Source organism: Accipiter gentilis, chromosome 11 (assembly GCF_929443795.1).
Source record: "Accipiter gentilis chromosome 11, bAccGen1.1, whole genome shotgun sequence".
Taxonomy (NCBI): Eukaryota; Metazoa; Chordata; class Aves; order Accipitriformes; family Accipitridae; genus Astur; species Astur gentilis.
This window is the reverse complement of record NC_064890.1, coordinates 32,408,104-32,436,021: the sequence shown is the minus strand read 5'-3', so window position 1 is coordinate 32,436,021 and position 27,918 is coordinate 32,408,104. Positions and strand designations below refer to the sequence as shown.

At 39.6% G+C, this 27,918-nt stretch overlaps 1 protein-coding gene across 1 annotated transcript in view; it reads right to left on the bottom strand.

The window, feature by feature from the left end:
* Positions 1-27,918, bottom strand: part of CNTN1 (contactin 1) — a 252,054-nt gene that overhangs the window by 92,938 nt on the left and 131,198 nt on the right. Inside the window, exon 3 of the mRNA XM_049814048.1 lies at positions 2,064-2,193. Coding sequence (XP_049670005.1) covers positions 2,064-2,175 — 112 coding nt within the window. The 5' untranslated portion in view covers positions 2,176-2,193. The remainder of the gene's footprint in view (positions 1-2,063; positions 2,194-27,918) is intronic.

Here is a 27,918-nt window from a genome sequence, read left to right as displayed (position 1 = left end):
CGAACTCCCTCTGATTATATAAGACTACAACTCTTCCCCATTGGAGGATGGTGCCATATCTTTAGAGGTGGAGGTAGGTCTTATCTTTGGCTTTTGATGAAAAATGCAAGCAAGTATTTATTCCATACCAGAAGACAAGTTAGGAATTTTCTCTGAACTGGTAACGGCCCCTGTTCGAAACCCTTCACACCAATGGCTCCTATTCTTCTTGCAGGAATCTACCACAGCCAAGTACAGTCAAAGGAGAGATCAAACGAACATTGCCATGAATGTATCAGTGCATACTCAAACTGTATGGAACGTCGCCATAGCCATCTCTGTTCTTCCTATGTCACTTACTCATGACCTTCATAGCACACAATCTCCCCGTGTCATTCCAGGGCACCTGCCGGGAGGTGCATTCTGGTGCCAAGATTTCTGGCTTCTGGGCACAACTGCAATGTGCATAATACACAAGTAGTAGCATTAATCATCTGGTCCTGCCTGTCAGGCAATTAACTGAACATTTGTTCTCAGTGATTGACTCAAAATTTTTTTATCAACCGATGTCCAGCACTTGCGTACTGTTACTGATGGCAGTTGACAGCCTTCTTCCACCCCTCTCCCAGGAAAAGCCCAGTGTCGAATTCAAATGGTGAGTTTTAAGTTTTAACTCTGGTGCTATCAGCAACCCTCATACCTGAACAAAGAAAAGGCCCTTGAAACACATAATAAATACATTGTAAGCATGAGATCACAACATTTTAAAGGTCTTGATTTTTATTAGGCATCAGTGTATCCTCCAGCAAACTCAGATGTGGGGTAAAGAACAATGTTCAAATCCTCCATAGATTAAATTCTGTTCTCACTAAACCAGAAAGCACTCCTGGGAGCTATGGAGTAATTTCTTAAAGACAATGGGCTTACATCACAGTATGAATCAGATTTTTTGACTCAATAATACAAACAATATAGTCTCAAGGTAGTGAAATTGAGGCAATGCCTGAAATGGCAGGCCAGATTAAGCAAACCTATGAACCGCTCACGTCAATTACTAACTCATTAAGTACACAAAGAACTCCCCAAAACACAAGAATGTTTCATGAAATGCAGTAGAGCTAGTTTTATGAGTAACTTTCCCCTCAAAGCAGGGAAGGATCTAAAGCCTACCCTGAAAATAACCAAAACATTAGTACACAATATTTGCACTTTTCAAACCTCAGTAATGTTTTGTGTATGCACAACTTAATGGTTCTGCTTTTTACATTTTTATGATCTCAGTTCATGCAGTCTGTACGTAAGCAAAATGTTTTCTTTCTTGAGAAGAGCTCTACTTATGCTGGCAATCCAATCCATCACAGCAACTAAAAACCAACATTCATTTAAATTGGCATGGAAGTCTGAAACAAGCTTTATAAATCTTGAAGTTGTTTGGAACAGTTGGAACAGAAACTAGATTTTAATCTCGAATTTTAACTTTCCAAAGAGCTCCTTCTATCTCTTAGAATGAGCCAAAACTTCAGTTGCAAATGCCTCCATAATTTCAGATGTTAGAAATATTACTCCTGTACGTTTTAATATTTATGACCCCATCTCTACTTATGAAATGTTTTACAATTTGTAATATAAAATTAAAGTCAGTATATGCAACACTGCCCCACTGTATTATGAAAAGTACCACTATATTGTGCTGGTGGGATTTTATGAATTTTAGATGGTGTCTATATTATAGAATTTTGTGTTTAGTGTCTCTTCTTATGGGCGTATTTCCATTCTTCTAATCATGTTGACCACCAGTGCACAGACAGTAGATACATGTTTTATAATCTAGAGAAAGAATTAATTCCATATAGCAAATTAGAATAGACAAAAACAATTTTAAAGTCCAGATCTGTCTTTCTGCAAGCTGTTAATTATGGCGTCCATTCTAGTAAGTATGCTTCCTCACAGTTTCATCATTCACATTTAGTAATTCATTGTATCTGCACAAATAAATTAAACCCATACAAACAGCATAACTGACCTTGAAATGCATTAAACTGACAACAGTTACTTAAATGAATTAACATGGGAGGTCAGCTTACCTGTCAGGCTGAAGACGAAACAGGGTGTAATAAGATGATAGATGAGGAACCACATGGTTATCTTATGTTCAGCGATTATCTCAAAAGGAATTGTGCCTTGCAATACCACCATTCAGAGTGCTAAAAATACCTGATTACAGAGAAAGAAACAGGAGTGAATAATTCTGACATCAAGCTTTATCTCGTATCACATTTCACTTGCCAGATTATCGGTCTAAACTGAATACTTAAGAGTTAATAGAGGATAGAGCCTTTGAATAATAAATGCATTATCAAATTTGCTGGATCAAATTAATGATCTCTTTTATTCAGAGAGCACACTGTTTAAGAGCACTCAGATTTTCCCGCGATAGAAATATGGCAAATGTTAATACTGAACATCCTCTTTTAGACTCATCTTCCTAACCCAAAACTTCCTAAACCAGATCCTCTCTCTGTGAACACTTCATTATTAGAAATATTAAAATATTACACAGTTTGCAATAAAATAAGGAAGTACAGATTCTATCCTCCTTCATCTCAGTAAATACTACATTACGATTAATGATTTCAAAGTCTGTAAAAAAGAAAATTACAGTGAACCTGAAATACATTCATCTCTTTCACGATTCATTTATTTTGTCCAGCATATCATTCCTTTTAAACTTTTAACATACAATTCATGATCCTCTGGAAAGGCGGTATTAATTTTTATGAGTTTCCTTTTAAATGTTGAATATGATCATTATTGCGATGTCGTATTTGAAGTTTTCTCTTTTCCCTCTGCGAGAAACGCTGCCTCTATATATACTAAAACCAAGCGAAAGAAGAAATATGCAGCTTCTTTTGAATATTCTAAGATTTTAGAAACCATTTTTCAGAAGACTTTTCTTCTGTAACATTTTTTACTTCTTTCAATCGGAATATTTTGCTAGCTTTTTGTTTCTGGCTGGTGGCTGTTATCTATCTCTTTAAGGCAATGCGCCATCATGCTTGCAGTGTGCAATTTTCTGTTTTGTTTAATGCATTTCTTGCCATGAATATATAAACGCATCCTTTACATCCATCGCATCTTGTTCACACTCTTCTCTTGATGGGTTCTGCTGTAGCACCAGTTAAGTTACGACCTTCACACAAAGCCAGGCTTCCAGCTTATCACTGACAAGAATATTGTTGTATCTCAGGCACGTGCCAACGTCATCCATTCCTCTCAGTATATTAATTTTGTTCCTATTTTATTATAAAATATGCTTATACGTACTTGAATACCCTTCAGTAACATGCAACCTAGAACATGTTGCCGGCATTGTCACTTTTTGCAAAATGTAATCTCGATGCTACTGTTTTCCAGCTTCCCTTGCCAAGTACCCGTGACTCCAATAGCGGTTTCTACCTTTTACCGGGACTCTTGCTCTTTCCAGGTCAAAATTTTTACTAAATTGTTCTCTTCTTCCAAAATCCAAACGTTTTAGAACTGGTTTTCAAACTGCCCTGTTTCCCCACCTTCAACACCAAGAAACGGGCTGTTTTGAATTTCAAAGCACACGTACAAACGAACCTGACTCCCTAAGTATGCGTGGGATCGACGCTGCTCTGCCTCACAGAAAGCTGCTGGTCTGAGCTGCCGCCGGACACGCGTGTCCCGGTGTGCGTGTCCCGTGTCTCTCCTTGAGGTGGCCAGGAACACGTCGTGGTCACTGGGGCCTCACACTTATCCCCTCCTCCTCAGAATAACACTAAGAAGGTGTTTATCTGAACACGGCTCCAATAGCGAGCTTTCCTTAGAGGAGGGGTGTTTTATTAAACTCATAGTGTAGGAAAATGGCAAGAAATAACACAAGAGAATCTTTTTGGCTCAGAAATTATAGCAGCTGTTGCACTTCGCATGTCTCCTTAACAAACAGGTCAAAACCGTGTTAGTTGCCATGACCCTAAAATGATTGCTGAGCACTGTTTTCATCTTAACAGCTAAACACATACAACAGCGATCCCCAGAACTGAGATTTATTTAGAAATATTGCCTGGAAAACAGGCTCTTATGTTGGCAACAAATGCATATGCTTACTGTAGCTGGATCCAAGGGGAAGAATTTAGTAAACATCTTTACCCTCCCACTTCTGTTGGCACTAAAGTTTCTTCAGACTCTGTACGCAAAGGATATTCACAACTATTTCAGGCATCTACCTTAAATGACCAAGGTATGGACTACTATGTCTATAGGATTCCTCCAAAACAGACGGTGGTTGGCTAGATCAACAAATGACTTTGTATACTTTTCCAGCAACCATATCCCAGCTATGAAGCTTCTTGTGTTATGACACTGCCTTGCCTGGAACATTTATTTCCAAGTGACATGAGTTAAATTGCATAGTTGCGCTGAAATAATACACATAATTAAACAGCAATGAAACAGGAACTCTGCTGGGAGCAACAGTAATTACACAGTAACTCATGGTGATAATAACTGTTCAAATATATTGATAGATGAATCTGTTAAGAGTAAACCTGTGTTCTCTCTCTGACATTACAGGCACCGCTGCGGACAGAAGATCCCTCCTCCCTCTCTTTTGCAGTATCCAGGTTTGATTTTGGAAAGTTACCTTGTCCTCTAGCTTGCCAAAAATTCCTTTCTGTTGGCTCAGGAAAAAATAGTTTGAATGCTGGTTCTAATTACGGTAAATAAAAATTGTGTCAGTAAATGCTATAAATAACTCCTTTTACTCAGATACAAAAATATCCACCCCGCCAGGATTAAAATCCTTTCCTTGCCCTCACTTTTTTTCAGCCGAGTGGCTTCTGTATATATAGCACATCCACTCCTCCTGATTTATCTCAGCTTGTGGCCAAGAAGCGAGGCTGTTCCACATCGCTCTGCTGAATTTTGGCAGAACTGCCTGCTACGAGATGAGACAGCACGCGGGTTACCGCCTGTCTGTCTGAAGCGGTGTGGCTGTACACGACGTTACCCCCCAGCTGCCCGCGGAGGAGCCCAGGCGTTTTGGAGGCAGCAGCACCCGTGCCCGAGGCAGCGCTGGGGGCTGCAGCGCTCACACAGCGTTACCTACTGCCTCCGTCGCTGTACAGCTCTTGACCTCTTCTTCTTCGCGGAGAAGGACGCTGGTGCCGAACTCAAAATCATTCCTGAACAACAGGCGTTAGCACGACTCGCTTTTCTGCCCTGTAAAAGCAGAGAGTGACCGCGTGCCTGGACGTACTCCTTTTAGTCTGCAGAGTACACTACCCTGTTCTCACAACAAAGCACCGTAATTTTAGCAAACGAGTAAGACGTTTTTTAAAATATGTAATAAAATGAGCAGGCATTTAACTGCAACTGTGTCAAGTTTAATTACTATCTAATGCTCATTAACAGATTGAGGTCCCTTTTGACTGTTCAGTTTCCCAAAAGAGCCAGCCACCACTACAGGGTTTTTGGCTTGCTGGATTCAAGAGAACTCCTCCCGGTGAGCTGTCTGGAGTGCCATCCTCCCAAAGGAGGTGGGGGAAAATTGGGACACCGGCTGCTGAATAGGAAGCACATTCCATTTTGAACACCGGGACCTCCCAGAATGCTTCGCAAGGCTCGCAGTGTCTTGTGAAGCTTCATTAGGATGAGAGGTGTTCCCAGGACACAAGGTTAGACCTGCCTCTCTACGCTACCCAGCTGCAAGGCTTTTTTAATCTCTCAAAACGCACTACGGGAAAACGTCTACGCTTTCTTCCATATTCTGCGTGGCTTTCTTCAGTTCTTCACTGCACACTTCGGCCTTCGTTAAGGAGAAAAAGACACTTGTTTTACAGCTACAAAAATAGCCAGTGTTTTTCATCACTTCCCTACGTAATCCGAACACGTAGATGACATCATCATTTTGCAAGGACATAAATGCATTCGTAACGCAGACACAAAAAGACATTAACGAACAGCAGGTAACGGAATGAAGATCGTAAGGTCAACAGCAGTGCAAACAGGCTACATAATCTGCTAGATTTGAAATCAAGAAGGGGTGGGAATAGACAAGGGAAAGCAGAGCAACAGTGGGGGATGATAACGGCGTGAAGAGGAAGCAAAGAAATGGAACTCAGCACTACAGAGGGGAAGGGTGTCGTGTGGGACACGTAAGTGATGTGTTGGGAGGATGGAAGCAATAAACCAACCCAAAAGGGCAGTCAGAAGGAAAGGCAGAGAGGGAAAGCAAAGGAGACGGAGATTTAGGTAGACGGAGGAGCATGAGGATTAGCTGTCACCTCTGTCAGTAAATCTCAACGTTTACCACGGCAAGATCTTCCCCGAACCTCCCTTGCCGAGGCTGTCAGCGAGAGGGGGCAAAGGCAAGCGTTTAGGAGCTCTGGCTCCGTACACTTAGCTAGGAGAGGTAAATCAAGATGCTTGTTGCAATTCCGACTATTATGATAATTATTCACATTCAAGTTTTAGAATTAGTAGAGATTCCGTCCAGATTAGACTATAAATAGATACAACAATCTAGAAGAAATCTCTGGTTCTCCACCCTTTTTCAAAACATGAATGTATATAATTGCAATAATTCACTAGTAAATTAACACAGTGGCAAGTTATAATCAAAGCCTTTTAGAAGCCCCACAATACTTCAACCTAATCAGTGTTTTGTATTTGTTTTTACTTCAGGCTCTTTTAGTAATTTTAGTAAGCATCTAATTGCTCGTTATCTTGATTTTCTTAAAAGAGTTTGCGTTTTTGCTATGATAACTAAGTCCTCCTAAATCTTATTGGTTGCTCAATATTTAGAATCACCAAGAAACTTCTGAATTTAACAAAAATAATGATGTACATCGCATATTATTCATTGTATCACCCTTCGCCCTTGTCTATTCTTTCGGTCTTTGCAATTTAATTTTGTGGTCATTCAACAAGTTTTGGCATTCTAGGTTAGACTGTGCCATTAGAAAGGGCACTACATCTCGTTCAAAAGTCTGGCTCCTCAACTTTCACCCGCAACCCCCTTATTTACTTCTGAAACCAATACCTTAGCCACTAGCGTTTCCTTGCCTTCTCTATTACCAGAAAGGTGATGACAGTCAAGTTCCTCGCCACTGCACAGATTTATCGCATTACAGTGGTCCAGGATTACTGTAAGTAAACTTCCGAGCCAGCCCTGCTATTATATTACTGGTGCATCTACAGAAGATTTGAGATGTTAGCTGGCTATCTCTCAAGAGTCCAAATATGGCTTTAGTACCCTTCACAAAGGCTTGCAGAAACACTTCATTTCCTTTTGCTTATCTTTGATTTCTATAATTACACTCTTCGGTTTTGCCAGATTTGTTCAAGTGGAAATGGAAGTTCAAAGCCGCTGCCCCCAATACTGCCCACTGGCACAAACAGTCTGTCACCAACACTTGTGCTTCTAGTTTTTTCCACGTCATCCTATTTAAAGAATATAGCTACTCTCTCCATTTCACATGAATGAAAGCCAGCTAAGCAGCCCATCAATTTGACGGCCTATAAATAAGATGATCTTCCTGAACAGAATTTACACTTTCAAGGACAGCACACAATAACGTAACAACCGCAAAGTTGGAGCAAAGAGCAGTCTAATCCCCCCATCCGGCCCCAATTACTCAAAAATACAGGTGTTAAATAAATAAATTTAAAAACAAACAAACAAACAAACCAGGATCAGTTCATTAATACATTTAGACAGGCTAAATTAATAAGTGATTCTATCACTAGTGGACAAGTCAACCAGCTCTGTGTTTTTGCTTAATAAACATTGACTTGGAAACACGAAGAACCAATGCCTTGGAGGTGATGAGGACTCCAGGTTGTTACAGGGCTTGGCCCAAGTTTCAACGGGAAACCTTAACTTTGGAGCTCAACATAAAACTTCCATTCTTTTACACAAACTTATGAATTTACTCTTCCTGCCTTATTTTCCACTTAAAACTCTCACGTCGATTAGCTTAAAAGAACTAATGTCCCGGCACACTGATGATCCACAATATACTCTGGCTCAGAGTTACCCTTTCTCTCCCCTACCTGCCCCCTTCTTTGGAAGCTGTGACTTCTCTCCAAGAAGCAAGCAGCAAAAAGACAATGAATTCCTTCTGTAGATGTGTTTTGAGACGTGCCTTTTGAACTTGAAAGCAATAGCACCTATTCTATAAAGCAAGAAAACATAGCGCCTATAACAAGAAACAAAAAAAATCAAACATATTTGCAGAAGATTATTGTAAGATTCAGAAGGTACCAGGGATCTGAATGGCAACCTTACTGTTACAAGATGTCTGTTTTCCGTGGCAATTTTCTAATGCACCATTTTTTCAAGTAGGACAACACGCTGGTCGTTAATCACACTGTGAATTTAACTCTCCTGTTTCCTTTATATTTACACATCAAAGAATTCAGACCTCTAGAATCAGTAACTTCTTCAGTCAGTTGCTCAGTAGGCACTTTCGCTCTTTTGTTAGGCAATTAAGAAGCCCTATGGGCCTTTTCTTTGCTTGCCTGCTACATCATCCTTCCCATTTTCATTTTTTTCACTCTTTGTTTTTGGCTTTCTGTTATTTTGTCAGATAGTTCACCCAACAAATGAGATGTCTTCTTTTTCTTATTTGCATCCACAGATTCATTATGAATCAACAGTCATTCTCTTCCCTACAAGGGTTTTCCAGGGGTCACACATCTATCTCATCTTGCAGTTAATCAACGACTCTGTAGCAAACGGTCATTTAGTATTGCTATTATATTTTTTTAGGAAGCTTAGGCGTCTTCTAATTTGTGGTAAGCTCAACAACTCAGCTTTACTATTAATTATGAATACAGTTTGGTTACTCTTCTTGAGTCATTGAACTGCAAAACGCTTTTGTTTTGAAATACCTCCAGATAATGAAGTGTCACTTAGCGGAACTTCAACACTGTCTTTAATCATCATGTCAGCAGCAAAGGGTCAGAGGCAGCCAGTCCTCCAAGTCCCTGTTCACACCACTTGCTCTATCAGCAACTGGCTGTTCTTTCTTCTAAGGTAATAAATAAGAAAAAGATCACTAACTGCTACTGTAACTCACAGGCATTACTCACACTTTTCCGAAAGCACGCTGTAAGGGCTTTGCTGCTTAAAGATTGCCTGGTAAAAAATTTCAGCAAACAAAAATCAATAACCCTCCTGCCAAGCACCGAGCATCACGCAGAACAGCATACTACTCTTTTCCTATACTTACAGGTAGCTTCCGTTTGTGTCTTAAAGCCTAATTAGTTTAACTGTGACTCCAAGATAACCAAACACACCCAAGGCTCTAAAACCAGCATGCAAAAAAATCAGCTGTGATTACAAACAAATATTCATTATTAAAACCGGGCATTCTTTCGTACAATAATGAGGATTTTCTGGTTACTTTGGCCAACTGTCAAGGGATAAAACCCCTTAACTTCTCCAGTAAAATTAAGTGTATAATTGCTGTTATCTTTTGGAGTTTCCATTTTGTTTAAGTTCATAAAAGAAAAGAACTGCTCAGATCATCTTGAAATTAAATCTTAGATGGATCCATTTCTAAGAAAAAAATCATGATATTTCAGGAAATGAAACAAGATTATATGAAAATCTTTATCACACTCTTGGCATTTTCTATCTGATTTTTACGTTTTCTTGAACTTAGTAATACCTTGTTATTCATCAGTAAATGAAGATATGGGAATGAATCATGTGTATTCAGTAAGTTCATAACAGATGTATTTATATACATAAAAATTTAACAGTTTATCCATATAATCCGTAACTCAGGATACCATATAACATACTTTCTATTGTACAGCCAAAGACAAGCTCAGTGGGAGATTTCATCTTCAAACTGCATGTTTCCTAGCAACTCTCTTTAAATCAGTGTAGCTTTTTTTAAATTTACATCAATCACTTGGAACTGTTGAGAATGCTTAAAAACATCTCTTTCATCCTGTGAATAAACAGTTCGAATCAGACTAGCAGCTGCAAAAAGGAGAAAAAAAAGGAAAATCAATTCAATGTTTACTAGAATTTGCTGGTGGATTTTGGAATAATATGTTATTTGTGCCTTTTGGTTTTAAGCTTACACATTTCAGAATAGCTACTGGTGAGATCCAAGGGCATTTTTTACAGGTCTGAGTTGCCATCCTCCATTTCAAAGATCCTCTGTGTTTCAAAGACTGCTTTTCAAGGATACTTACTCATGAGGTAAGCTTAGTTGTATTCTGAAGATTTTAAAAGACAAATTATGGTTACGATTGGTTTTGTTACCTACAACTAAAGCATTGTTTCTGTAGTCTTCAGATTTTTTGGAAAAAAACCCCCAACAAAACAAAACCAACCCTTTTTTTGGAAGCTTAGTTTATTGCCTGCTAACTACCAGTTGATACTTTTCATGCGCGTATTCTCCATCAACTCCAGTACAGCCCCAGAGGCACACGGCATCTACAGAAATCTCTCTTAACGCGTAGTCAGCAAGGGGGGGACACGTGGACGCGTACCATCAGAACAGCCTTTGGATGAATCCTGGTGTCAAAACCGCTGCACCTGGGAGACACCAGAAAACACACCTTCCCATGCTAATCAGAAAGAATATTGATGTCATGATTGCACTTACATTAAATCAAGGTGGATTAGGGAGGAATAAAGGTGGGAAAATGGACGGGTAAGGGGACAAGAGGGCCCGGCTGCGTATCAGCGGTGGGTGGCCAGTACACTTCTCTAGCCTGACCACCAAAGCCTGTCCTGTTTTCTCATTAAACTCCACCTCTGACCACTTTCCTGGGCGAGGGGCTCTGTATTCTGCGTGCAAGTGTGTGTACAGATGTGCAAGTGCCACCACTGGCGTGGGACCACAAGCCCAAGGGACCCAGGTGCCCACGGCAGCAGCAACTGGAGAGACCGGCGCGTGTGAGGGCTCTGAGCGGTGGCAACTGGACAAGGGTCCACGTTTATGCACGGACACATGCTTTCACCCCCATCGGCCAGACGGGAGGAGGCTGCTGGGGCTGTTTTCTGTTTGCGACTGCTGTTGCTCCCCGTCTGTTGATCTACGCGGCCGTGGCCAGCCACGCGTGCAGTGTGAGCCGCCGAGCATCGCTGCTGGCTGGTCCCGGGCGCAGGGAGCCGCTCAGCCTCACCTCTCTCGGGCGACGGGATTTGGCAACCCCCAACAAAAAACAACCCCAAAGTTCGCTGAGCTGCGTCTGACCCTGAATTTCTACAACGATGTGCAGGATTGGCTCCGTGAGCGCATGAGTGTTTCATCTTTGTGAGGCGATACGTCTGAAAATGCCAATATTTTATCTTTGTAATACAATAATGTTTGTTCCTCTAGAAAGTAGTTTAAAGTATGAGAATTACATTAGAAACGGTATGACTAATCAGTTTGATGACTGAACCCAGAGAACAACTTAAGATCACTTCTAAGCAATTAATAGGTCTATAAATGAAGCCAGAAGAGAAGCAGCACTTGATTTTATACATCCAAATCATTCTGCTTTGGTTTTTATTCTTAAATATCAAGGATAAAAAAGTTAAATAAAAACCCAAACAGGTATATGAGAGCCAAAGGCCTGATCGACTGAAGTGTCTGCAAATATTTAAGTATAGGATGAACACATACAGCAAAATCACAGGAGGCACTCATCAGTTTGCAGGACTGAAGCCTAGAAAACTGCATTTCAGAGATCTTGTTCCAAGTTTCATATTGTTGTGACAAAAAATACATTTTGATATGTAGAGAAATACAGCTTAGGCAAGTCAGCCACAAAAAAAGACATTTCTCTTTAGTTATCAAAGTTGCATTAGCAATTCCATTCCACTAGAATAATTTCAAATAACTACAAACGTTTAGTTGATAACTATTCTGTTGAACGTAACATACTTTCACAGATGCTATTTCAGTATGCAATAAGCAAGAAATCAAAATAACCTTCTCATTTAGAAGGTGTTGATTGCAAAGTAATGATGTAACATCTTGCAGCAACTCCACGTTCTTCCAAGCAATAAAACAGAGTCCCTGCAGACTCTGTTAAATAACCGCACAGCTATTCTGTATTTACTGCATTTCTGATAGGGACCTGGAAGTGTTCACACCAAGGAACTGTGTCTCCGACAGAGGTGTTTTCCCTGTTTAGGAGCTCCTGACAAAACAAGTGTCATGAAAACTGTAGTAAAGTACATCTGACAGAGATAATCCTTTCAAAACGTGCATCCTACCTGTTTTGATTAAATCTCTAATTTGAAAGTACGAGATGTAGTATGCAGTAGTGTTGGGGTTCACATGGTTACTACTCCTGTTTTTTAGCACTAAAGAGAGTTCAAACATTACAATGTCCATTGTCGTTGCTTACTAACACTTGCATAGACTTTGTGAAAATGTACTGAAACTTTAATATTTTCCCCTATAATGTCCTAAATTTTTCATACTTTGGCCAAAGAGTAATACTTCCTCATTCTAGATGCCCAACTTTGGGGTAAAAGAATAGAATTATTATATTTTAATTTTTCAATTAATTTAGGTTTATTTGGGGGCTATATATAACCAAAAGTATACAACAAACAAGGCTGGTCATTTAAATTGTACTGTTAAGTACTTACACAATATTAACTGTTCTGATTTTTCACTGCCTGGCCCCACAAGTGAATGGTAATATACTCATTATGTAAGGAAAAGGGAGAGCACATCATCACCTGCAGACTTTTCTACCCAGTAAAAGCCAAGTAATCAGTATACAGTCTGATATCTTAAGTGATATGTTAGTGCATCTACAAATTAGGAACATCCACATGTCAACGTCTTTAAAGAAAATCAATTATAGATGCTTTAATCTATTAACTTTTACACGTACTTTCTACCATGCTTCCCTTCATCATTCTTTCCCGACCTCTTCCTCAAAGTGCTCAACTTTTTCTTAAGTGCCTCAAATATTCAACTGAACTAATTTAACTGGAGAGGCATGTAAGGTACCTTTCACATTCAATTTATCTGGAAAAAAAAAAATGATAAAATTACCTCCCTGACATACAGCTGAAATGACAAGAGAAGAACAGATAAAATGTTACTCACCCTAATCAATATCAGAAACTGAAATATCACTATCTTCATTGGCATCTCTGTACTTTTATACTGATGCAGATACAACGAGAACATAGTCCAGCATGCATTATTAGTACATTTGAAAAGGCAATGTGAAAGATGCAGCTATTTATAACTACCCAAACCTGCTGTACATCGCATTTTATGGTCTAGCTAATGCATCTGTCAAATGAATCATTATGGCAACAGCAAATTCGTATATTGGTCTTTCTATTTCTCAAAATATTACAAGAAATCATTTTTTAAATGTACAACATTTGTACTGTAATATTAATTATGTTCTGAAACATTCTGAGAACTCTGGAGATCTCCTTCTGGTAGGAAAATTTTCTAATTCTCATTACAGTACCAACAATATGAAAAAAAACTTCTAATGGGGGCAATGTCTGCAAAATATTTGATGTACATAATTAAACTCGCCAGGCATTTTGCAATACAGTTTTATATATCACCTTTTTCTTCTCATTATCACAGAGTAGCTCTACGTCACTGCACAGACAGCTTCTGTGCCGATGGTATAACTCTGAAGCAGAAAGAAGACGACAGACAGGAGCATACAGTCCTTTGTCAGTATGGCATATGGGGGCTGAAGGATTTAAGTAGAAGCACAGCGGAACAAAGGAAATAATATGATGGTTTAGGACCTCAGGACCAGGGAATCGGGAATAATTTCTGTGCGATCATTTTGACGTGTGTATTTCAAAGCTGTTACTTTTCAAATTTAACCCCAGCTTTACGCCTTCTTAGAGTGGAAATTGAATTAAGATCAGATACTGGGACATAAACAAGTGTTGAAAGCTAAATGTTTGAGAGGTGTGTTAGGTCTTCTACAGGAATAAAGTCTTATGTGATTTTCATGAAAAGATGAGCTTCAGAAGACATGCAGCAACCTTCACCCCAAGAGGCACCCGCTCCCCTAACAGAGCGTGTACCAAAAACGGCTTTAAGCCCTACTCTAACAATGAAGCTTCCTTCCTGCTTTTTCCTTGGTGGGAGCAGACTAATCAATCATTTATAAGCTGAAGTCTGTGGACATTTATCATGGATGGAAAAGAGCAAATGACGGTCCAAGCATCAGCGATAAAGCAATAAATAAAGTACGTTAATTTACCTCTTTGCTGTACATGATAATAGAATAAACACTAAATTTCTCCCGTTTGACATGGGCAAAACCCCCTTTGCCTGCAACTACTGTAACGTGGTCAAGAGTGGATTTATTGGTATAGACAAAAAGAAAAACTCTCTTCATCTCTGCTATCATATTTGACACTTGAGGTTACAGTTGAGGAGATTATTTAAGGCACACTGCTATACTCTTCCAGTAAATTATGTGCACAATACACTTTATACTTGCCTACATGTCTTATCAGAAGAAAAGCAATTAGACTGAGGAGAAAAAACAGAGTAAGCAGATTTTCTTTCCTTTGTTTGCCATTGATCTTCCTCTGCCTTGATGTGCATTTTGCAGTACACAGTTTGAAGAAACCAGTTACTAATGTACAAGATTACTAGTCACAAAATAATATAGTGCTATGTCTATAACATGGGTCAGATGATTTCATTAATTGCTCATACTTTTTTACCACCACTATTTTATGCTTCATGGTACATCTAAAGATTATTTGTTCTAACACTTCATTAGTGTTTTTAATAAAAATGCTTGCATTTAGCAAATCGGATTTATCCTGCCAAGAGTGTGAACCTATGATGAAAACCAAATGCATTTGAATTAAATAGAGAGAGAAATGGTCAGGTGATAGTCTTAAGTAACCCATATCAAGAGGTCTGGATCTCCACTATGTTCCAAAAAAAATGTGACTCATCCTATGTCTCATAAATTTGATTTACACCATTTAGCTAAAATAAAATGTAAAAAAAAATTAACTATCTACAGTTATTAATACTAAACAAGAGCAAAGCACTATATTTGCAAAATAAAGCTATATAAACAAGCTAGTGTCAAAATTAATCAAGTCTTCACATTGGCAATGTATTATCAAGTAATCAATTCTTTTAAATTCTAAGAGGGGTTATCTGGAAGCGATTATCAGCTGTTGTGAAACAATTTAAGGAATTTGACTAAAATCTGCGTATGTTTTGAAGATATTTTGAATAACTTTGTATTCAAAACTGAATCTGTATCTTGAAGATGTTTCTAAAGGGTTATTTAGTGTTTAAACCACAAACTTGTTGTTACTGATTTTGCAGATTTCATTTTTCCTTTTCTATGTGGTCTATGACTCACCGTTCTTTCTAATTCCCAACAGACACAGGACAGATCTTAAAAGAACACTCGGGTGGCAGAAGTCTGACAGCTCTTGTTAGCCTCTTACAGCAGGCATGGTAAAAGTTTCCTTCAATTCAAGAAGACACTTTAAAGAATATCTTTTTGAGACTATATTTTAGGGTCATTTTGATGCAGGAAACCTCCTTTCTGATGTCTTCCTTTTCACAACTTTATTGACGTTTGTGCTACCAGGCAGGCACGCAGCTGCATGCTAAAATCAAAGCTCTGAAGTCTCGTGTATTTCCCATCTAATAACACCAAAGGAAGGACATGGAAAAGGAAATTACACTTCACAGGAGCTTTTTGACCTGTTCAGCTTGATAATATTTGTTATTTGGAAGTAAATGTAAAATCACTCCTGCTATACTTGCAAATGAAAAAAGTCTGGTTTTAAAAACCCCCACAATTAACAATAAGAACAAAGCGGCCACAGTGTTCTTCAATGCTTAGAAAACCACGGCATTCAGTGCAGAAAGGAATAAATTACGGAGGTCACAAACCAGAATGGGTGCGCTCTGGACAGCAGCAACTCTGGAAAGCATCTAGGGGATAGAGTGGACAAGCAATTTAGCTGGGGTTTCCAGGACAATGCTGTGGCTAAAAGAACTGCGTGACCCTTAGGGATTAAATGACTAAGAAGCACAGTTATCCTGTGTATTTGCTCATTAGGAATATGCAGATTTGCTTGGAACTAGCATGACTCATATTGGAACACTGTAAATAATTATGATGCTGGATGATATTTATTAAGAAAGACTGAAATAGAAGAGCGTGGAGAGATGTAAAATATACACATATATACAAAAGGAGTGAAAAAATTGCCTTATGGCAAGAACTTTCCTTGTTCAACCTGTCTGGCATACCAAGGAGATGACTAAGGAATATCCTGGCTAGAGGACATAAGTATGGGTTGAAAATACTGGAGACAAAAGGGTCCTTTAATCTATTAGAGAAAGGCGTAATAAAAACAAAAAGCTGGAAAATTATTCTGGAGCGATTTAGACGGGTGAAATTTGAGCAAAGAATACAGTGATATTCTCAGCTCTTGAGGTCTTCAGTAACCACTAAATACTTTCTTGCAAAGCACAAAGTACTGGACTAAGCACCGAGGCAGCTGGTTGAAACTTACTGACCTACCTTTGAGCTCTCACACTCTTTTAAGAACTGGAGCTGCAGAAAGAAGGCAGAGGACGATGTTCTGGCACAGTGTTTCCCCAGAGTGGGATCCTGTGTTTTCAGACTGGCAAGCCTTGTTACCGGTTCCCAAAGCCAGAGCCTCCAGTTGTACTCCATTTGATAGCACCACTTTTAGTGCTTTCAGGAAAGGCTGCCGTTAGACCACAGATTAAATTGCTAGGCTCCAGTGAGGTTCAAAATAGAAAATTTTTTAGCGAGCAGCGATTTTTATCACTCCCAACAAGCAAAAAACCTCCAACATACTTCATGTTTGAGTACTACAAACAGCTATGGAAACTGCAAACAAAGCTGTGACCAAGAGATCAAAAATACAGAAAGAACTGATTGTAAGAAACCTTCTTGATAAGAGCTAGACCAATAACAAAAGGTCTTGAGATCATACTGCTTTATGAATTATCTTCAGAGATGTTCCAGTCACACAGAAATAGACTACCTGTATGAAAAAGATCTTTATAACCAGCAGCCACTCAGCATTCCATCAGCAGCAAGATTAAAAATAGATCTCAATGTATTACGGCTAGGTGTCACTGCTTCTCTCAAAAAAACCCAACCTTCATGGTACTTTTTAAGTTTATGCAATAGACCATATGTCAAAGAGCTTATTTTAAGAAATTTTCATCGTGATACTTCAAATGTTAAAGGTAAAGATTTTCAAGATTGGCTTTTAGATCTATTATAAAAATCATAATTTTCAAATTCTATTTTGGGCCCTCCCTCCTATCCTTTTTTCTAAGTATTTTACCTGTTCCTACCAATGCATTTAGCACTAACATTTCAAACCCCATTGTTCTAGATGAAGCATTGCTCATTCTCAGACCTTCTACACTTCCACTCCTTCCCCAAACACAACTCACGTCTTATGTCTCATTTTTTTTATTTTTGGCCATTTTCGCCTATATTCAAGCACACTCAGATGAACACATGCACACCCATCCCATTTCTTGTCCGAAACTGTCTAGCACCAGGAACCAGTAGCATCAAGACCAGCCTTGTTACACCTTTATTTACTAAACAAAACCTTCCTCTTATAGCACGTTTCCACTGCTTGTAGGCATTAGCTGAATCTTTGTAAGTTAAGTACTCTGTGGTACGCACCCCTTACCATAAGGCATGCTTTCGGATACTTTCATTATTCTCACGATTTTTCTGTGAAGCCACTCAGATATTTTAAAATCTGCCTGAAAGGCATCTGTAGTATTTTCCTCAATCTTATTCAGTATTTCCTAGTTTACTGTAATTGAACATCAGAGAAGGCATACTTACAGAGAGCACTAAGATACTGATTATCTCGGAGGCTCCCCATGTCTTTTTTAAAGCCATTCATCTCACGGAGAAGATAAACAAATCCACAGAAATTACCGAGTTGTACAGATACCTACCAGGGCAGGGGGGAGAACTGGAAACCCCAGAACTGCTAGTCTGAGTATCTTTCCATTCTGCTCTGCATTGTAGCTATTCCGTATGAAGGAAGAAACTGTTCATTCCTTAAACCTGTTTTTAAAAATGGCGTGGCATCATTTTGGTTCTGTGAAATGCAGTTAATGAAGCGTGCACAATGATTTTCTGTTAGATCTTGGCCTTCCCTATTATTTAATTGCCAATTAGTTCAACATACCGCACTGCATGCACTGCTGATGTTACCAGGTTACCAGGACAGAAAGTACTTTTTTTTCTGAAAGGACTAAAAGCAAAGGAAAAGGGTATATGAAATTCCATCACTAGAAAGGGTGTTTGAAAACTCATCACTACCAGCACTTGGCAAAGACTAAAGGAGGCTAGCAGATCGCAAAAACACTGTCTCAATAGGGAGTATCCTGCCAAAGGTCAGTGTGATGCTGCATGAAAAGAACAGAATGAAAAAAGCTTAAGAAATTACCACAGCATTCTTCAGATTTCTTGGCTGTAATCAACTTAGACATCTTACAGCTTTTATTTTTATTAGTTCTCCCTCCTTTTAATGAAAATTAAAATACAACACACCCATTTCTATTTGCAGTGTTTCTGGCTGCAATATAACGAGTGGAGGAATAAGGAAAGAAATGACCGATACGTTGGCTGCTGCTGCTTTTTCTGCATCAATAAGACCATTATAGCTTCAGACTATAACCTGAATTCTCAGCCAAGTCAGCCTAAGTGAATCTCAGATTTTAAAAGAAGGTCTCAAGAAGCCTCCTGATTTACCACTCTTTTACTACACCTGCTGGATAAGGTTATACAACTTAAAAATTGAAGCAAGGCAGCACTGAACCAGGACTATGTCTTCGCTCTACAGTTTTTTGTTTGTTTTAAAATCATTTTTCAAGAAGGTCTTGTGGGATAAGAAACGTCATTCAGGAGCTAAATAAGACCGCAGCTGATTTTAAGCACTATATGGACTCTTTTTTTTTCCAGGTAGAGAATTAAAGGCAACAATCTGTCCTAATGTCTCAAAGCAGATAAAGAGTAAGTGATGTATATATATAACTATTGTGCATCCCTGCCATGATGCAGCTGCTGCTTTTGTGTTACTAATGGATTCTTCTGTTGGCAGAGAAGGAATCTCCAGTCCTTTTTCAACAGGTGACAGACAAAAATAATTGCAAATCCTTGAGGTGGCCTGACAGGGAGCCAATTATTATTTCAGCTGACCAGGATCACTTGAAAAGAAAAGCAAGGAAGAAGAAACATGACAGAAGGTGACAGAAAGATGACAGGAAAAAAAAAACCCAAACTGGACGAAGAGGAAAAGTGGTTTTAATGCTGAAAATAAGAGAAGCCTCAAAATAAAATTAGGATAGCCCCTAGTAGTCCTGCTGTTTTCCTTTCTTTTCTTTTGCATTTGATGGGAGTAGATGCAAAGACCAGGCCCCTGTGGACTTGGTCTACGGATCTTTTCTGGTATCTTAACAAAACACACTTTGCCCCTGGCAAGTTATTCCAGTTCATTATTTCAGTGATTTGGGTTTTAATGGAGTGCTGCATCTTATTCAGCAGTAAGTACTGGCATGAACTTGGGCGGCTGCGCGGGTGGGAGACGGGAGGGGACAGAGGGAAGCTTTACTGATCTCCCCAATTATAAAACCCTCCACAGCTTGCCCGGAGGAGGGAAGGGTACTGGCCTCAGGGACAAGCGTGCAAACAAAAAAAGGGATAAACATGGTGATTTGGCTTAATAATATGCTGCCTACTATATCAAACTGGATTAGATACAGTTCATTTCCTGCAAAGGTTTCCCAAGCTTTGCTTTACGCTGCCTTGCGCCAGACGAGAGAGTTGTTTCCTGCCATCCCATAAACATCGGCTTCGTAGGAGGATACAGCTTTAGTACGAAGCTGGCTATTGCACAGTCCTGACAGTGAGCCTCAGCACGTGGCGTCTCCTACCCTGGAGCTGGTTCATGAACTGCCCCCCAGTACCTCAGCTGGGGCAACAACGATGGGCAGGTGACAAAGATCTCCCCATGGATGCAATTTTACCGCATGTAACAGCTTAGAGCAAACCAACTTACAGACCATATAACGAGTGGCAGTCCTAACACAATACTTACACGTTCCTTTCCTTCAGAGTTTGCAGAAAACGTGCCAGTACATATGGTGTTGCTGGTTTTGTAAATTCACGGCATAAGGCAATTGATTTGATTTGATCTGATCTGGATGTAAAAATGCAGTGGAGAGAAACGTAATCAAAAATCACCCATTTTCTGTCAGCTGCTTATCGTCTTGTTGGAATGGGTATAAAATCTGCGTCCTTTGGGAAAGGGAATGCGCGGTGCCACTGGAGGCTAGCCGGTGCAAGGGTTGAATGATGGGCAGCTCAGACAACGTATTCATCGGCTCCTCCGGATCCTGTTCTTCAACCTGCATCCCAGCAAGTTTCCTGCCTTTGCAGCTGATAGTAAATAATAGTGGATTTGGAGATTCGTAACACAAATACCTCCTATCAGGAAAAGAGTGGCTTGTATCACCCGGATTACACAGAAGCAGATCCTCAGGCAAATTTAAATGTTCACAGCTCCCGACATGTCTGGTATACCGCTTCCCGCCACACAGAAATCCACTAGCTCTTTTCAAAATATTCCATTAGAAATAAAATAAACTGCGCTCTACCAGATCTCAAAACACTTTTCAAAAGCTTCCCCTAAAACTTAGTTTCAGGTGAAAAGAGAAGGTTACACCAGTATTCTCATTCTTTAACACAGGGCTGGCACTCACTTACGGTCATGAAAGGGGGAGAAATAAAAATATCCAAGGTGTTCTTCTGTCTTCCCTCCAGAACTGTTATACAGAAAATTATCAGAGGTATACAACAACAGCTGGTATCGAACAAGCTCACAAAAAATGTAAGAAATGAAAGCAAGCAGTCCCCAATTCCAAGAGCTCACGAGACCTCCTGCTGGAAGAACAAGCCAACAAAGGAAGAAAAGGGGAGATAGAAAAGATTAGGTTGTTAATAGCTTTCTGCCTGCCAGGTACCATGAAAATGCTTCCCTTCTGTATACTTTCCGCGAGGTCTTGGTACTTCTTCCTCTGCTCGCCGTGCCAGGTGCAGTTAACGTGAAGCCCCCATCACCCGTGCATGACTGAAATGCTGAGGTTCTTGGTCAAGTTTCTTTCCCTTTCTGCCCTGTGTTTCACATCTGTTCTCAGCCCACAGGAAACGCTGGCCTGTTACACCAGTCTCTGGCTAGAACATCTGCAAAAAAATTAATCAATCTGTGCAAAAATACTACCGTCTTTTTAGGTTCCTAAGGAAAGGAAGCTGTAAGCAATCACGCTGCTTGCATGTACGGCTCTGCCAGTCGGTCTGACAGTTTCCTCCTCCTGATTAACTTTTACCTTCACTGGCCTATTTTAACGAAATCTGAAGGAAATCTGGAGGATGTAAGTTAATTTAGTCAAGGTGTGACGAAGATGTCTGTCTGGGCACAGAAGACAGGCCTGGTAAGCATCACCCCGAGGGAAGGGCAGGCACGGCACGCAGCCACGGTAGCGAAGAACCTGCCCAAGAGAGCGGTCGCTCGGGGATGGCTCAGCCGTGGGAGAAGTTGTTGGGGGCTGGCACCGCACTGCGGGTCAGATAATACAAACACAGCACACAAAGATCTGCTGCTCACAGATCTACTTGTTTTCTAATCTCCATTTTGCTTCACAGGATGACAAATTTGATGATGAAATATTGGCCATGTTACTGGACCGGAGCCAGTCCCATACGAGGTTCGTACCTGTGCCCTGCAAAACCATGCAACCGGCCGGCGCTTTGGAAAAAATTTCATAGCTGAGAACTAACGGGCGGAAGACGTCTTCGCAAAGTTAAGATTACAGATGTTTTCTGCATAGTCCAAGGAGATGGTTAGGAGAAGAAATCTAATCCCAGGAAATTTATGCCGAAGTATAAGAAATTGTTTTGAATTTATCTCACAAAAAATTTTCAAATTATTTCATCATCAATATTAATTGCATATGTACAATTTTTTTGCTCTGCATTAATAGACTAACTTTTATTTAAATCCTCATTAATGATGTAGATGTAGAACAACATTGGCCACATGGGTTTTCAGCAGAAAATTCTCTCCCTCCAAAGAATTTAGTTAGCATCTAAACAAAATTACATCTCCTTCACCATTTCAGATATTCAGTGGGAACCTGTATCAGAGAAAAGGAATATTAAAGGTTTTAAACATGTTACTTTCATGGCATTTGATACGTATTTTGAAGAAGAAACAAATAATTATACTGCAGGAAAGCTTATGAGGAACTAAGCCTTAGCGTAACCAAAAAATAACAAAGTAGTGAAGTAAAAATAAGTAATAATATAAAAACTGAAGATGGTCTTAAAAGCATTAGTTGTGTTCTTGTCATATGGCTGCAGGTTACTTGGAAAGAAGTCAATCTTTTTTTTTTATAAATGGGGTCTGTACAGACTAGTTGGTACTCTAAAATTCACCTGATTTCAGCTATAATATTAAGATAGAAGATTTTGTTTTACCAATGTATCTCAAAGTTCAAAAGATTGTATCAATACTAATATCAAAGAAAACTAGACGTATACCCACTCTTAAACTCAAAACTGATTTGACTGTAAAGCCTACATTTATAAAATATTTACCGGGGGGGGTTGAGGACGGGACGGATCTCATGAAATGTAGACGACTCCCACCGACAGCGAGGAAGGCCGTCATGGCAGGCTGCGTGTGTAAGCAGGGACTGTACGGAGTCGACGCGTTTGTGTCCGAGCCGGGGAAGTGGTCAGAGCGAAGGGGGGGTGGTGGTCTCGTTGAGGACCCTGCCCCGCCTTGGCTCCTGGCGTGCCTTCCCCTGCCCAGCAGCCCCCTCCTCCAGGCCCTGAGAGATGGCGTGATTGCCTTCCAAAGACAACCAAAGAGCTGAGCTTGTACACAAGGGGCAGAGGACTCGCAAGAGGTAATTTGTATAGATCGTAACAATTTACATCCGATACGATGAGGTCATGGAGAGCCATTCTGAATTTACTGCATCCAACGGTTTAGTACATTTAAGTTAAGATTGCGTTTTCTGGAGACGACTGGCTAATGCTCGCATCAAGCAGACACTTCCATCCTGTGCACGTCTTCAGGAAATAAAATGAAATTAAGAGTTTGAAACTTTGCTGTGCTCCGTGTAAGCGTCCAGCCAGAGGATTGTTACTGTTCCCTGCCAGCCAAACTTCAAGGCCCATTTGCAGAGCCAGAGAAGAACTCCGGGACGATCACTGAGGCATTATCCATGCTTTTGTAGTTGGGTGGCAAGCTTCCTACGTCATGAATGCAGCTGGGGACTGCTCAGTTCCGAATGCCCCAACGCCAAGCTTGTTTGTCCCAGTTTTAGTAAGTTAGAGCAAAATAAAGACGACACGCACACTTTATTTCCCACCTTTCTGCAATGGGTTCACCTTTAGTAGCCTGTCTTGACCTACCAACCATTTACAAGTGAAGATGATTTGCATCACCAAGGTAGCTCTTCAAAATTTCATTTCAGAGATATTCATTACTCGATGTTGTCTACTGCTAGTATATAAGACATTCTACAATACCTCTACTGTTGAACTGCCTGTAAAAGTATATATATAATGAAAGAGGCAAAAGCATACGTACAATAAAACAGATGCATGAAAAATATTTGTGCTTTGCTTACTTAATGCCAATCTTGCTTGTAAAAATTCCATCATTGTATCTGCCAATGAAAGTGTTAAAAATATTCTAGCTTTACTCATACTAACATGCAGAAGTATTCTTTTTTTTTTTTACAAGTTTAAAAAACATTAAGGGAAAACAATGATGGTGAGAAAAGTCCATCCTCTTTTAGGTGATGTTCTGCCAATATTTAATTGTCATTATTCTGTACACACTGATAGAAAGCGTTCTACTATCTACTAACTAATCTTATGGTTTCCATACTTGCAGGAATTAGAACAATACTTGTATTTAATAAGCAAATAATTTTAAACCACTTATAAATATTTGTAGTACTTAGTTCAAGAAAAAATATGCATCCACAGTGACATTCATTCAGGTGCAGATGACTCATTTGGCGGTCCTGCCTCTTCTTTCTTGCAAACCTAAAGTTTTCTACGCGGCTTAGGCTGACTGAAAATCTTCATAGAGCTCTATGCTGTATTTTGCTCCAAAATGTTATGTCACTTTAAAAATCCTCCTGCAGTCCCTGTCTTTTCAGGAATAACTAAAAATTCAGCAGCCACAGTTCTCTATCTCAAGGTTCTTTGGATTATCATCCTATGCATCACCATCAACATTACGTCCCTTCTTTGACACCAAATCAGACTGGTTAAGCCTGAAGACTGGCCAACGGCTTTACTAGGAAAGTAACTGCATTAACATGAACCTTTATTTAGTGGTAAGGTAATAAAAAGAGGAAACCTATTTCTGTATAGATAACTGGTACAAGGCCTTTTAGTTCTCTCTTGAGCCTCTAATTTTTCCTTGTCATTCAGACTGTAGCGAAGGATTTCCTGCACATGCTGCCTTTTAAATGTCTTAGAAGAGCAACTGCTTATTTTGCAAAAGCACAATAAAAAGGTCTGCCTCTACAATTTCAAATAAAACGCCATCACGGGATTAAATCAGAACTCTATCCATTTCATGAAGTGTGCAAGGTCACATAATTCCCCAAAGATAAACTGCCTTAGGACATATATATCCTTCTTCAATACAATGAAAGATTCACACAAAGGCACAAATTGTCTCACAAAAGCAAGCTGTAATTTTTGCAGGGAGAAATTAACATTCAGTTCAGGATGATCATCTGCGTTACAAATGCCAAAACAAACCCAAAACAAGTAAGACAAAAAATACACTAGTGATGGAAGCTAGATCCTACAGTCTGTTTTGTTCTGGTCTCTGGCACTAAGAGAGAAGAAATATTTCCTTAGCCCACCACCAGAACAAGCTCCAGGATGAAGTAACCAGACTTACCCTGTCGTAGCTGCCAAGCCCTGACCGGCCTGTGCCTGCCTCAAATACTTAACTTCCATGAGACCAGTTCTCACTGTTCTGCCAGGAATTGATTGTGGCAGTCGTGAGCCAATGTAGGATGCTGTCATGAAAGGGCATTTTCTATAGGAAGAAAGCCCAGGAGTCCGGCCATCCAAAAGGGGACAAAAAATGCCTTATACGCCTGTTTCAGTGTAACCTACCTCTTACCAAGGGGGAGAGAGCTGTGATGTCTCTGCAGCCCACTTCTTGGCTGTGATAGTACATCAGACATGATGGTGGTGGTCCGTTTGCAGGACCTTAAGGGTAAGATAATCAGGCACTCCAGCAATGCTCACGCTTCTCCAGTCTGCCGGGTTGTTCAGTGATGGCAAAAGCCTGCCCATATCCACCTGCTGGGGTTTGGTGGACCTGCAGGCCACCTTAGCAATGCTAATTACAAGCAGATTTTGCTTTTAAACACACTGTGAGCGTGAAGAGGGTACTTGGAAAATCTGCTAGACGGCGCTAGAAACCAAAGCCCTGAGTGGGTTAAAAGTAGCAGAAGGAACACTGATGGCAATTCCGCCCTAATCCCCTCTCAACGTCTCCTAAAGAAGAGAAAATCATTGGCAAAGCGGGCCATCTACCGTAGTCAACAACATCAGGTAATTGAAATGGTGTTCTCTAGGATGGGAGTCCTTTCCGTTTACATGGTATAGACTAATGTGCTACTATAAATGGTATCAAACTTCACTACGTAACTAACCGAAAGCACTCCCAATCTTTCCATGCCTCAGCATTATTCCCTTCTGTTATTCACAGGTAGTCACATTTGGACTTTTATTCTATTTTATTATCATTGGCACAGTTACGCAAAATTGGCACCTTACAGTGATCCTTATGCATAATCATTTAGACTGAATTCGGACACTGAGTCATAGCCAAATTGATCTGAATAGAGCTTTGTTCATTTAAGCTGGAGGATGAACAGTTCCAGGAGTAGAGCATGGAGTCCATTAGTTTGATTTTCAGTAACTGTATTAGTGCCATTGCTCAGCAGCATCCAATAAATCATTCCTGTGTTCTTGTAAATAATTTTGGTGCAAACAGTAATTTCAGTAGAGTGGAACTGTTTGGCAATTACCTCTTTTATTCTAGAAAACACCATTGCAAATGTTTGAGAGAGATGAGACTGAAGAGTAGCAAAAGGTATTTCAATAATTAACTATTATAAAATAGAAATTTCCTTAAGGGTCTGTGTGGAAAAACCAAACATACGGTATATGAACACTACACTGTACACTGCAGTGTACCGAACATCACTTACGTGCCATAGGCTGTCTATTAAACACCTTTTACCTATGCTGAAAAAGCTTAAAGGTAAAGAGAGACAAACAGCAAATCTCACAGCTTCTCCCTAAAGCTCTGGGAAGATTTGAACTCCTTACTCATTAAGACAGCCTGAATTTTTATAATGCAATATAGAATGCAATGTTTCCTGACAGTGATTAAGCCACCAGAGAGGTGTAAACCTCTGCTACTCCTACCAAACCGCAACTTTCAGCAACGCTCATATTCCAACGGGTGTCAGCAGTAGTTACAGATGTTCAGCACCTTTTAAAATTAAGTCCTTTGTCAGTGTAAATGATTTGATTGCTTTAATTTTAACATGTATCTGGTCACAACGTGAGCTTTTGATGAATGATTGAAAATACATGGTAAATGCTACAGTAAATGATACGTGTAAGGAACACATTTAATTGACCTAAGAGGTGAAAGAAAAGACAATTTTAAAGAGACTGACTACCTTTGCTGTTGAGTCTGGTGCTTTAATTTTTCCTTAGAACTAAAATCTCTGTACGCAAATACCGTTTTTGAATTTTACATCTCTTTTTTTGAGAGAAAACCTACCTATTTCCAGAAAGAATGAATAAACTCTTAATCTCCAAAAACCCAGCATCTTTCTTCCCCTACTCTCCTATTCATTCATAATAGCACTTATCCTGGCAACAGTCAGACAAAAGCTATTTATTGCTAATAAAGTTAAGCCAACTTGCCTTTGTGCTACAGAAGAGCTGCCTGCATGTAAGGTTTTAAGGTTTAGTAATGTTGTTGAAATTTTGGGACTGAAAAGGAAAAGACCTACAGAATTAGAAATTCCTACAGTGAGCATACTGAAGATTTTTTGCCCTTGGTATGGAGAATGGCTGTCTTCTCTCCATTAAAGTACTAATGCTTGCAATGCATTAACCTATTAGGATTTGGAATATGTTTTAAGTACAGGAAAACGTGGTAAGATTTCCTAACAAGACTTGCTTTGGTTCTTTTTTTCAATTTCATATATTTCACCTTACATATGTTTCATATGTAATGAAACATTATAATTTTTCACGTAATTGAGACAGAAATACAAAATAAGTTACATTAAATCAAAGGAATATTGGTTCTCGGGTTTGGAGTGCAGTCATACATATAATACAAATAGCTAATAAATGTAAATCAGCACATTTGAAGGCAAAGATATTTGAAAAATAGCTCTTTGGGGCCTTTTCCTCCAAGTGATGTTACGGTTAGTGCTGGGATCTTCTTTTCTGCCATGTTGGAATTGGGAATATGAGCAGACTTGAGTGGTGTTACAAATGACTTCTATTTCATCAATAAAGATATTTAGCTTACTTTTTGCTTTGATATTTTTTCTGTGCCACCAGATTTCTCCACTAAATTGTCACCGTTAAGACTATTGAATCTAACAGAACTAACAGAGATAACAACACTGAGAGTTTGACAAATAATTTAGAAACCTACCTACATCGCTACAGGGTCCTAATTTGCAGGGTTTAGACCTGAAAGTTCTCTAGTCAGGGAGCGTTTGTTCTGCTTCACTAGAAAATATA